Raw genomic sequence first — 13,290 nt, 5'->3', positions numbered from 1 at the left:
AGATGAAACTCTTGTGCAGTCTTTGTTCCCCCAATCCACTTTGCCCTTTATGTGGTTGTTCTCTGTAGCCTACTCACTTCTATGACTGTTTGTTTACAGACAAGTGTGCCATTTGATCACCTCGGGAAATGAAAAGTGGATTCCACCGGACCAGTGTTTGCTTAGGTGAGTGTCTGTCTTGGTGTTTTTTTGTTGGGCTTGTTGGTTGGTTGGTTTTTTGCATCAGAATTATGAGTTAGCTGAGCTAGGTGGTTCAGCATGCTTTTTCTTCATTTTTACATTTACTCCAAGGATAATTCCCTGTAGTCAGAAAAACAGGACAGTCAGTGAGCAGTGACCAAAAATCTGTGGTAGAAGATTCAAACATACTCTGTCTTGGAAACATACTCTGGAACAAACTCTGTAAAAGGATTTTGCCAGACCCATGTTCCAGAACAATTTTCCTACAATGGTGGGCATAACTATTTAGGTATAGTGTGCTGTGATGTAGCAAACTTTACAATGTAGGACTGTGACAACATGAAACCCTAAGAATATTAAGATAGTGATTATGGGATACTAAGATATCAGGAGATGGATTTACACTACTTCTAGAATCTGGCATTAGATGTACCCAGCCATTGTAGGGTTCAGTCTTGAGTAGTAGGCTTCCACTTTTTCATTCTTAAGGAACCAGTGTGCTTTGTTATTAAATAAAGTGCTACTACCTTTTATGTTCTTGGGTATGAATAACTGGCTGGATAAGTGATAAATTAATGGCCTCTAGACCAGTTCCAGTCCAGAAGCCATTGGTTGTTGATTACTGGCATGTTTCCAGGAGAGAAAGAAAGAAATGTAGTCAGTGGGCACAAATAGGGTGCCTGTCCTTGACACATAGGGGGTATTGAGAAATACAAGATCTCCATTTCAGATGAAGTATTTTCCGTGTCTTTGGAGTAGAGCAAAAATGGGGAAACTTTGGCACTCCAGGTGTTCTTGGACTTTAATTCCTATCAGTCCTAATTAACAAAGCTAATTATGAGGCATGATGGGAGTTTAAGTTCTGCACCCTCTACAGAGCTATATGTTCCCTGTTCCTGGCACAGAGTATGGAGGAAACCAGCAAATTAAGGGGAATGTGGTTTAATTCCTGCTTCTTCATACCTAAAGTCACCTAAATGTATCATACTGTAGTCAATCATAGTTCAAACTTAAGACAAGAGCACTGTAAATTGGGCAATGAAGTATTTTCTCAAACATGAGACAATACTGTCTGTTAGACAGGTTTTTAAAAATCTATGTGGATCTGGTAGAAAACTCCCAAGAAGTATGTGTCTTTAATGCTGGAGTGGTCAGAAAAGAATATTTTACAAAGATCTTGAGATTACCTTTTACAGTTTGCATATCTAAACTGTATTGGTGTAGGGGCTTCTAACCTTTGGGAGGAGCATTGGCTGTATTTAGAAATGAATCTGTCATGATTACCATCACAAAATGGTTGCCAGAAGGGCCTGTCTAGTTTTAAAGGATAAAAAACAAGCCTGAAAAATGTCAAAGGCAGAGGTTACACTTGATCTTCACACCACATTGTCATAGCTTCCATTTTAGCAATAGGAGAAACACACGTATGCCCCTTACAGAATAAGAACATAAAGCAACATGTACATCCCAGGTCCCTCCCACTGTTTTCCCCAGTCCGCATACGTTCTGAAGGTTATCAGACAGTAGCATAGTCCCTTCATCTTTCCTTTTTAAAGATCAGCAGCAAAAGCAGGTAGCTGGGCAAAATGTAAAACCACCTGCCAACCTGCTCTCTTTTCTGAAAGCTTCTAGGCATATGTGCAGAAAAAGGAAAAGGGGGATATAATGGTTGAAGGAAGGATTGCTCTCCATCTACTGGTGATAGTAATAATACAAAATTATTATAATATAAACATATTGACTTAAAAACAAAATTTAATAATAAAACCACAAGAGTAGGAAAACTCCTTGTGTGAAAGGCTGTTTCAACCTTTTCACCTGGTGTTATTTCACTTCTGCAGTTTTGGTGCACAGCATGCAGAATACAGAAGTCAGCATCCTGAGTATCTCTGTTTTCATTTTGCTTACTTTTCTAAATCAAGTTTCTAGTCCTTAAGTTTTCAAAGATTAACAGGAAAATATGTGGGGAATACCTCATAATAAAATCACAGTACCTTCTGCTTTAATTCAGCTTTTCTTGATATGTGGATAGAGTTTTTGTTAGAAGAGGAAAGAGTCCCCCACCCACCTTGATCTGACATTTTTAGCATTAATGAGACAAGCATCTTTAACTTATTCTGGTTGCTTTCCAACCTGTAAAATAGTACATGCCTTTCTTGTCAATATATTTTGAAGCTGATAGCACAAAATGTGGGGTACTCTTTATACTGTTATAAATTTTAAATCTAAAACAGTTTAATGGCACAGTCTACAGTAGTTTTCCCTTGTGTAACCATCATACAGATGGGAATTTCACAAGAGGAACTGTGCAGTTGCACAAGTAATTATACCTTTGCAATAAGGCATCCAGTGACCTAAGTACTGGGAAAGGAAAATATTTAACAATATTCTTTTTCTTTCTTTCTTTTTTTCTAGTGTCTTCACTGTATTTTTCTTTTAAAAAACAAAATAGCAAAAAAAAAAAAAACAAATTTAAAAAAGGAAAAAAAACAACAAAAAAACCAACAACTTTTTTCCCGCCAGCCACGAGGAGAGGAGCTGCCCTTTGCTGGTGTTTATGTCTTTTCTGAGATCGCTGACTGCGTTCCCAAGCCCAATTGCCTTCAACAAGTCAACAACGCAGGAGCCTTGCAGAAAAAAACAACACCTCTCTGCTGCTGTGGTGCAGCTTCTTCTCATAGGCCTTGCCCCATCTCACGCCAGCAGACCATGGCCAGCCAATCCTGCTTTCTACTCCCCCATTTTTTTGTTTTTTGCCGGTGGGTGGGTGGGAAATGTGTTTTGGATCATTCAAAACAAAATACCAATTCCCTGATTCTGTGGGTTTGTTTGTTTTTTAAGTTCAGTTTGTCAAAGATGACATGGTTTCCAGTATCCTTTTAAAATATTTGAGGCATGGGAGAAGAAAAGGTTTACAGGAGATTTTTAAAATCCTAGCCCTGAGTAGGTGGCTTCACATTCATTTCAGAATGAACGCTAACTGTAGTTTTGAGTGGGTGCTTGCCTCTTGGGGAGGGGAACGGCTGAAGGAGCCTACTGAGTGTATTCATGCTTTCTTTCCCTGGAGGACACCACTGCCCCACTGCATGCATTCATGAGCCAGTTGGGAGATGCCACAGGCATACCAATAAAGGCAAACAATAGTGGCATAGTGGCAATTATGTGTGCAGGGTGTGCCTGTGGGTAAAAGATGTGTGCTGTGCAAAGCAGGAGCAAATGTGAAGGACGTAGAAATGTAACCTGCTTCTCTGGCAAGCAGTGTGTGGGGGGGTTCTCTCTCTTGAAAACAAACCCCTGTTTGTACGTGTTTAGTTTTATATATTTCATTTTCTTTTTACTTTTTAAACTTCCTCAGGAGATGGGGAAGATGTTGAAGAAAAGGGAGGGGGGTATGTCAAATGTCGGGGGGAGGGGGGAGATTAGTTGGTTTTCATTGTTGAGGTTGTTCCTGGCATCATCAATTTTTGAAAGACAACCCCAGCCTCAGACGCACAACCTCCCCTCACAGAAAGGTTTCTCCCACTTCCCTTTTTTTGTCCCATTATTGTTTTTACATTTTAGGTTTTAATTCAAGAAAACCATCCTGAGTATTGCATGGGATCAGTTGTCACCATGCCCTCCAGGCTCTAACTTGGCACATTTTTTTTAATGTTGAACATTATGGAACCATTGGAAGCGGGTGGGGCTTGGCTTTTTGGTTCTCTTTATTCTTTCTATTTAACACACAACTGTTTTTTGTTTTGTTTTGTTTTTCCCCTAATTTATTTACCCTGCTGACTGTCTCCCTCTCTCTCCTTTTTTTTTAATTAAAGTAAAAAAACTTTTTATTACTTTGTAATTTTAAAAAAACTGAAAAAACGTTGAAGAACTTTGGGGGGGATTTTGTACTTTTTTCCTGTGTAAATATTGGACTTTTTTGAGCTTTATTGTGGTTGTTAATTTGAAGTAATAAAGTAGAAAATGATAAAGTGATTGAAGCATCTGTCTTTTTTTACTCATCTTTCTCCCACCCCTATCACCACTATTTTCCTTGCCATCCCCCTGGCTGTGGGAATGTCATGTAGGAAGTATAACATTACATATATCCTTCCCCTGCTCTGTTTCCAAGTTCCAGGAAAAAGATTGGCTGGGAAGAGAATGTACACCACTTGCATACCTAAAAATAACACTAATCTGGATTTCAGATTTATCATTGAGCTTGATGTGATACAGGAACAACTGTATGAAATGCAACATTCTTTAAAACATGCAATCTGTGTTTTGAATTTAAGGAAAGAAGAATGTTTAGAAACTTCAGATTTGGTGCTGAAGTCCTTACCAGGTTCTTTTTAGGTTGATACCTAGCCAGTAAACAAACACAATGTAAATAAATACAGTTTGACACTTCTAGTTCTTCAGTCCTTTTCATCTCATAGAACAGCACAGTTGTCACGAATAAAAAGCAAACATTTAGGATAACGTTAAGTTCATTTCAGACATTAAAAGTGTCTGATTCTTCAGTGAGTTCTGTCTGAATCGGTGGATAAAAAATCCATAGATACAGAGGACTGACTATATTTGTGCTAAGTGACATCAACAGTGTTTAGAATAGATTATGGTCCATTTTTCAGGGTAAAAGCCCTCACAAAGCATATAAAAGTTTAATGAAAAATACAAAACATATGATAAAACTCTAGAAGCAACATTCAATACATAAAAAAATTAAGATGACCACCCTAAAGCAAGAACAGCAGTTAGGTATGCACTGCACCCAGGTGCTCCAACTATCAAAAGTGTCGTCTTGCTCTAATCTCCACCAGTGAGATCTGTACATCTGAAGGTAAGATGCTTACCTTGCTGATAAGAGGGGTGTTATCAACTTTTCCAAAGAGTATTACCAAAAAGGTGCTGAGGCTTTTCTCTTGTTGGCTTATAATTGCTTATGTTAATCAGCTTTGTAATACATGCTAATAAGGCTGGTGTAATATGGGAGAAGCTCTTTAACAATTGAGCAGCCTCAGAGCTTGGAAATTTAGGGGAATTTCTAAGAGTTGTCCCCCAAAAAGGAACTTTTCTGGGCTACTTGTTGCAAAGGTTGAGTTCCACCACCAGTGTCAAAGATTCAACTGTCAGTTAAGTCAGCTTCTGTATACAAAATGAGAGGTGCAACCATTTCCCCCCCACCAAAAAAAAAAAATCGGGCAATGAAGTGTCTTTGGAGGGTCCTGTCAAAAGATGAGAAAGTTTGCATGCCCCAAGACAGTAAAAACCTTGATTGTAGTATCTTTGTAAACCACCTTTTAGTGTGGTGGTGGTGGTGGTTGTTTTGTGCCTTCATTTTCAAGTTGTTTACAATTTATGGTGACCCTAATGAATGTCAATGGTTGAATATGACATGACACTGTGTATTCTTACTCCTTGTGTGATGCTCTGACCCAGAAGCAGAACTTTTTCAGCTCTTTTGGGCTACAGCTCCCATAATCCTCTGGCCATATTGGTTAGGGCTGACCGGAATCATAGCCGACTCCTCTGCAAATCACTATCTGCCTTGTCTTGTTAGAAATTGCTTTTGTGCTTCTTAATTACTGGAAAGACCACCTAGAAGTCAAGTGTTCTGGATTTTAGCTGAAGATTATTGCAAGGAACCAGCAGCTTTGCAGACCTACATCTGTTTGATTATCAAGCTACAATGCAATATGGAAGACTACTTGTACAAAATGGCAAAGGTGGCATGGGGAGGATCCATCTCTGCTTAGCAGTATTGTTTTTCTTTTCAAGTTTGGCTCATATTGATGAATGTCATCTGTGACAGAACCTAAAGTAGATTTTTGCTTACTGATTATATAGATATCAGAAAATCCCACAGCTGCCTCCCTTCTTTCCACAACTCTCAGTAAAATGCCTCCAATAGAATACACATGGAGAACTTGCTTAAAATGTGGTAAAAGCATTAAGGAGATTCATATACGTGGCATATTTTTTAACTGCAGTTTAAGGCTGTCACAGTAAAATGTATTAATAGACATTTTGGACAATGAGATAATCAGTATAATTAATAATCACATTTCAATTGAATTTTAACTTCTGCAAAGCTGCTAAAACCTCAAATATGGTTATCATATAGTAAAATCCTAGAGAAAAGATTTGGCCGGGGCAAGGAGAGAATCAATCCAGGTTATGTTTTCAATTTTCAAGTAATTTAAAAACTACACTCTTCACACTGTCCATTATAGAGAAGATGGAACAACAGGTTCAAATAATACTTCATCCAAGGTTCATCATCCAAATACAGTTGGTCCTTCTTATCCATGGTTTTTACACCCATGGATTCAACAATTCACAGCTGGGGTGGGGAGGGGGTTAATCCAAAAAGCAAACTTTGATTTTGCCATTTTATATAAGTGACCCCATTTTACTATGCCATTGTATACAATAGGACTTCAGCATCCACAGATTTTAGTATCCATGGGGGATCCTGGAACCAAACCCCAGCAAATACCAAGGGCCCACTAATTCCATAATGTAAATTTCCAATTATAATCTTTTTTTATTTTGTTGCAAAGGACAAAGAAATAGGTTTATAATTATTAAACTATTAAGCAATGCTTTCTGGAACATATAAATCCAGCTAAAGGATATTGGACTAGGACTTTGAGAGATTAGGGTTCAAATCCCCGCTCAGTCATGGAAACCCACTGGGTGAACCTGGTCAAGTAACACTCTCTCAGCCTCAGAGGAAGGCAATGACAAACCTCCTCTGAACAAACCATGTGAAGAAAACTTTGTGATAGGTTCATCTTAGAGCCACTACAAAGTAGAAACAACTTGAAGACACACAACAACAAAAATAATGAATTAAACTGTTTTTATGGGTGCCATAAGAATGCTCAACTGGACAGTCTATAAAGATCTTTTAGAAAAAAACCCTGTCTGGGAGACACGAGTTAAGTTATGTTTTAAGCTGAATGCTTTCCACTTTTAATCATCTTGAAACTGATTTGACAATATGCACACACCCTCATGCTCACCTGATCATTACACAAATCATCTCTGCTTCCTATTAAACCTGTAGTGTAGTGATCACTATGCAAGATGATACTGGAACAGCTGACTCTCAGCTAGGCTTCACATTCCAGCAAGCATTAGCTGGCTGTGTGACTCAGTATGGCATCAGTTGTGAGAACTGCCAAGACAGCAATTATAAAGGCCACTGATTAACCTGCGTTGGTGATGGCAGTCTTGGTAAAGCAGTCTCCAGAAGTCCTCCTCTGCATCTTCCTTCCTTCACCAGTATGGTATTGCTGTAACACACGGTCAGGAAACATGTCACCTTCCTGGTGTTGCTTGGCTCTAACTCTCACCAGTTCCAGATATCTTGGCCAGAACCATGTCACCACCTCTGCTCTTACTAAGGTTGGCATTTTGATGGGTTTCCTCCAAAATTACATTCCCATTAATTGTATACAAATATTGTTCATTATACCATTTTTTAAATTTGTTCTAGCAAGGGTGAAAATCAAGCCCTCCAGATCTTTCTGGACCGCAACTCCTAGTATTTTTTCACCATTGACTATGCTTGCTACGAATGCTGGGACTTGCAGTCCAACAACATTGGAACAGCCAAATGATCCCTCCCCCTATTTGAGAGAGAATGTAATGTACTAAGCACTAGTACAAATTAGTTACTAAAGCCATAGATTATATTTATAATGTCCAAAGTCCAGTCTTTATGGGAAACATTATCCTACTTCATACATCAATTTCTGCTCTAAGAGTACTTGCTGAAGGAAAATATTTTGTTTTAAAAAGCACCTTGACTCCATTACAGCAAAAGAGAGTGGTTTTTATTCTGCCTCTTCATAATAATTTGGGAAGGGATAACAGTAGTTTTAAGGTGTACATGTTTAACTGCAATATAAGATTACCCAGTTTCTTTTAAAGAAGAGAGCCTTCCAAATCTTTATGAGAAGTTAGCCTGCTTAACAATTTGGCTATTAAATATATTATATGTTATATTATATATTAAACCATACCTAAAATTAAAAAAAAAGCCGGTAGTACCTCCAACAGTATTCAACTATTATCTGGCAAACACGTCAGACAGTGCACATCTTTTGGATAGAATTGTCACCATGTACAGAGAACAGACTATCTACACAACTTTATAGTTGACTATTAAGACAATTAAATAGTTAAAGATTTCCCATACCTCGGCTCAGTCGTTAATCAAAATGGACACTGAAGTCAGGAAAACAGAAGAAGATGAGGATTTTATTTCCCATTTCTTTTTATGGTTGTGAAAGCTATAGCGAAGAAAGCTGATAGGAAGAAAAACAACACATTTTAAATATGGTGTTGGAGAAGAGTTCTACAGATACCGTGGGCCTCTAAAAAGACAAATAAATGGGTCCTCGAGCAAATCTAGCCTGAACTTTCCTGAGAAGTCAAGATGACTAAACTGAGACTGTGTCATATTTTGGTCATATCATGAGAACACACGACTCACTAGAAAATACAGTAATGCTTGATAAGTTAGAGGGCAATAGGAAAAGAGGAGGATCTCATTCCAGATGGACAGACTCGATGCCACAGCCCTGAGTCTGAGCAGAACTGGTGATTATAGGATGACTTTGGAGACTTGGAGGTCTCTCATTCATGGGGTCGTCATAAGTCAAAGTTGACTTGATGGCAGTTAACAACAATGGGGGGGGGGGGGAGAAACAGTTCTGTGGCAAACTGGTTCCCACCATGTTTGATTCATTTTGTTTCATCCTCCCAGTCTCATGGCAGGTGCTCATATTTCTGTGCAGTTGCCACAATTCTGCTTAAATAACACAGTTGAAAGTTAAACTACACTTTCTCTCATGTATTTCTGTTCTTGTACCCATTCTGGAGCCATTAATGTGTAAGGTGCTGTGCTATACAGCTGTGTCCCATGAGATAAAATAGTAGCACCGTAAGGATGGTCTAAACTAATAGGCCTCTTGCTAGGATGATGAATAACAACCACATAAGAAAGACAGATACATGGCTTCCTATATGTGCATGTTGTTATGGTATCACATCAGCATGAGAAAGCAACGTGGGACTTTGGCACAGTTATATGTGTACGGCAATTCAAGTTTCCTAAGGCTTCAGCCTTTGTTAAAGAAACAAAGAAAATAAAAATATTAAAAATATCAAAACCAAGCCTGTTACAGTCTAGTTTCAAATCAGCAGAGCAGCAGAAACATATCCTTGTCTAACTCCATGCTAGTTTTGTGAGACATTTAACCTTCTCTATCAGAGCTCTGGTGCCACAATAAACTACAATTCCCAGGATTCCCTAGCACTGAGCCAGGGCAATTAATGCAGCCCAGAACTGGATTATTTCTGCAGTGTGTTTTGGATCATGGTCAACATGAACAAACCCAGCTCTCCCTTTGTGGATCTGGTGATAGACTGAAGATGTGGAATATATTAGAAGTGCTGATAATTCTTACATAAATCATAATGTGTAGAATAGCCTTTTCCCACCTGAGACACTCCAGATGTACTGGGCACCCATGATCCCCAGCCATAACGACCATTATTCAAGGATTTTGATATACCATCCCAATTCAGCTACATTTTCTGCTGTTGTGGACATTCAAGCAGCATATGGCTAAAAACGTTAAACCAAAAGCTAATGATTTTAAAAATGCATCAGAAGACGGTAACCAGCTGGAGAAGCTGTTGGAAACTTACAGAACTGTGAAAGAAAGATTGAAGGAGGAAAGAGATGTTACTGAGAAGTTACAGCTGCTGTCTTAAGTATATACATACGGACTTGCTGTTAACTGCTGTGCCAAGTAAATGAGTCAAAAGCATTATTGAAGCCAGAATTGTTCAACTTATGGAACAGGGATGGGAAATCCTATGCGTTGGTTGTGGTATTTTGAAGGGGCTCCAAGCCTCTGCTCTTCACATTCATGCGAGTGGGAGCCAATGCTGAGTATATATGCATTAACTCAGTAAACTATGGCCTCTAAGACTACTGAATACTGTAAACTGGAGGGAAGAACATCAACAATTTAAAATATGCACCATTCAATTATTTATTTTTTAATGGAAAGCATTCAAAAGGTGCCATAAAATAAATCCTGTTTGATTCTAGAGAGAGAACCTTCTATTGAAGTTAAATGAGCCTTTGAAAGCCAGCAGGAGGTAACATTTGGGAGAAGACAATCAGGCAGAAGAATGGATGCCGCTTTCCTTTCAAGTGACTCGTTTGGTAACCTGAGCCCATAAGGCTTTGTGAATAGACAACAGCTCCATCAAAAGAGAGAGCCAACTAATTTTAAAATGCATGAAAATAGAATGGATGGAACAGATTTATTATTAATAAATCTACTAATGTTTACTCAGATGTAAATCTCATTGCGGTCTCAATGAGCAGAGAATAAATTCCCCTTTTGAGAAGTATCTCCCCAAAATCTCCCAACTTGAGGGACTATGGCAGTTATAATTTTCAAGTACCATTACAGACATTTATAATGGTCTGTAGTTTGAGTTTTGGATTTCAGATCTGGGAAGCCAAGATCCCTGCTCAGCCATGGAAACCCACTGGGTGACCTTGAGCAAGTCTACTCTTAGTTTTAGATGAACCCTCCTCTAAATAAATCTTGCCAAGAAAACCATAGGAAAGTGTCACCATAAGTCACCTTACCACCACCACCACCACCAAGTTTAAAAGTCATTTTATCCATGTTCTGCTCATTAATTAGTGCAATACTTTGACGGTATTAAGTCAACTGAAAGAGCACAGAAATGTGTGCAAGCTTCAATGTTTTCCAGATCTCTTTATCAGGCAAAAGGTTACAAAAATAATGGGAGTAAATTTTTTAAAAGGTGAATTGACTCATATTGACTAGATCATGTTATGACATGGACTAAAAAAGACTGTTGTCATTCAAATTGTGTTTTAGCATATGATATGATGATTGTAGGTTTCACCTAGGGTAAAGCCCAGAATGGTGTAGTGGTTTGAATGTTGGATTATGACTCTGGAGAATAGAACTCAAATCCTTGTTCAGACACAGAAACATACTGGGCGACCTTGGCTAAGTCTCATTCTCTCAGCCTCAGAGGAAGGATAAGGCAAATGCCTGCTGAAAAATCTTGCCAAGAAAACCTTGTGATAAGTTCGCCTTAGGGTTGCCATAAGTCAGAAACAACTTGAAAACACGCAGCAGCAGCAGCAGCAGCAACACCCCAATATTGCTGGGAGAAAGGCCCAGAAATGGTTTTTAATTTTTAATCATATAAAACAAGCCGCAAAGGCAGAACTGTTGTCTGTCTTTCTGCCTCCTAGCATTACTGGAGGTTACTTCATGTGAAACCTAAACCCAGTGGCCAGGCTGGCTGAGGGATTTTAGAAGCTGTAGTTCTTTAAAAAAGAACCTAACTTTTCCTAGTCGTGAAGAGACAATGACTTCAACATCCATCCACTCCTTGATTGTTTTGAACATCTGGCTTGATGAAAGATCTGGAAATCATGAAATACTGCACACACATTTTTAGCTTTTTCCATCAGCCTAATAATTTTAGCATACTAATACAGTACAGATTTTGCTTTTGTTTCCAGATCTGGCTATCTTTGCTTTTTGTTTTCTAAGCACGTATCCCTAAGAGAGCTACTGTGGTGTAATGGTTTGGAGAACAGGGTTAGAATCCCAGCTTGGCCATGTTTAACTCACTGGGCAAACTTGGGCAAGTCACACTCTCTCAGCCTTAAATGGCAAACTTCCTCTGAACAAATCTCTTCAAGAAAACCCCATGAGAGGTTCACCTTAAGGTCACCATAAATTGGAAATGACTTGAAGGCACACAACAAGAACAAGAACAACAAAGCACCTATGCAGAGGATTACACCTTTCTGATCCTATGCATGTTTCCTCAAATGTAAGTCCTAGTCATGACTTCTAGGTCAGTGTGCTCAGCATTGTCGTTTGGAAATGCAAAGTTTGGTCGGTGAGGCCAAAGGATTTTTCTGCCTTGCAGTGCACTGTATCAGAAATGTTTGAGAACAGCAGCTTTTTATAACAAAACGTTCCAGGTGTAATGTAAACGGAAAGCAGAGAATGTCCTCTGTTCCTTCAAAGCGCTTGGAATTCAAACAGTGCATTCCACAGGCATGCCAGCTTGTCTGGGGCAGCCATTTCCACTAAACAAGTGGACCATTTTTTTATAATGTTGTAATTCTCAATGGAACAAACTAGCAAGGAGAAAACATGTTAGGGATTCTCGAGCGCCATCTCTTGGCACCACTCATTGTTTGCATGCATGTGAAATCACATGCATGAAGTAAATAAAATTGGGAGGAAAAAAGGTTAACGAGAAGAGCATGCCGTAAGCATAGCAACAAGGTGTTTAAATATTGTGTGTGTGTGTGTGTGTGTGTGTGTAATGGAGAAATCTCATGAGCCACATCTTCAGCAAATCCTTGCCTGAGACTGACTGTCGGTTGTTGTGTGTGTTTCTCAAGGCAACCAGAGTGTCCCCTGGTGTTTGTGTTGACACAAGGACAACAGGAAATTGCTCCCCTCCCTATTTTTATTATTCTAGCACTGCATTCAGCATTCATATATTATGGCAATTCTAGCACTGCCACAATAGATTCTTATCTCGGTTAAAGGTGTCACATGTAAAACAGAAATCAGAGAAATGTTTCAAGGTTGCCTTCTTGCCAGAGTTTGTGTGTGTGTGTGTGTGTGTGTGTGTGTGTGTGTGTGTGTACAGATATTCTGAAATATAGTTAGAAACCAAGAATTGGGTACTGAGTTTAATGAAGTCAAGAAGGAAGATTTCTTAGCCTTGAGCAGTGACCCACTTAAAAAAATCTTAAAATGAAATGATATACCAACTTTTCTTCGAAGTACATTGCACAACATCCTTCCTGTTATCTGATGTTGTATACATTATACAGTTAGGCTTGCCATAACCCGGTGGGAGGCGTGACTCCTCCGATTTCTAGGGGGCGTTCCCGGTCACGTCACGCCCTTGGGTGGCTGCCCGGCTCCTGGCCCTGCTGCATCCCTATCTTGTGATGGGCTGGAGCTGGCAGGGGAGGGCTCTGCTGCTCTGCCTTGCCCCTATTGGCCAGCCCTCCCA

At 39.2% G+C, this 13,290-nt stretch overlaps 1 protein-coding gene across 2 annotated transcripts in view; it reads left to right on the top strand.

The window, feature by feature from the left end:
- Nucleotides 1–4,152, top strand: part of LOC121930443 (casein kinase I) — a 62,576-nt gene extending 58,424 nt beyond the window's left edge. For both annotated transcript variants that reach the window (XM_042466752.1, XM_042466751.1), the window contains exons 10-11: nucleotides 100–165; nucleotides 2,596–4,152. In XM_042466752.1, coding sequence (XP_042322686.1) covers nucleotides 100–132 — 33 coding nt within the window. In that variant the 3' untranslated portion in view covers nucleotides 133–165; nucleotides 2,596–4,152. The remainder of the gene's footprint in view (nucleotides 1–99; nucleotides 166–2,595) is intronic.
- The last annotated feature ends 9,138 nt before the right edge of the window (nucleotides 4,153–13,290 follow it).

Source organism: Sceloporus undulatus, chromosome 5 (assembly GCF_019175285.1).
Source record: "Sceloporus undulatus isolate JIND9_A2432 ecotype Alabama chromosome 5, SceUnd_v1.1, whole genome shotgun sequence".
In the NCBI taxonomy this organism is placed as follows: domain Eukaryota; kingdom Metazoa; phylum Chordata; class Lepidosauria; order Squamata; family Phrynosomatidae; genus Sceloporus; species Sceloporus undulatus.
Note: the sequence above shows the minus strand (reverse complement) of the source record. Positions and strands in the feature narration are given on the sequence as shown.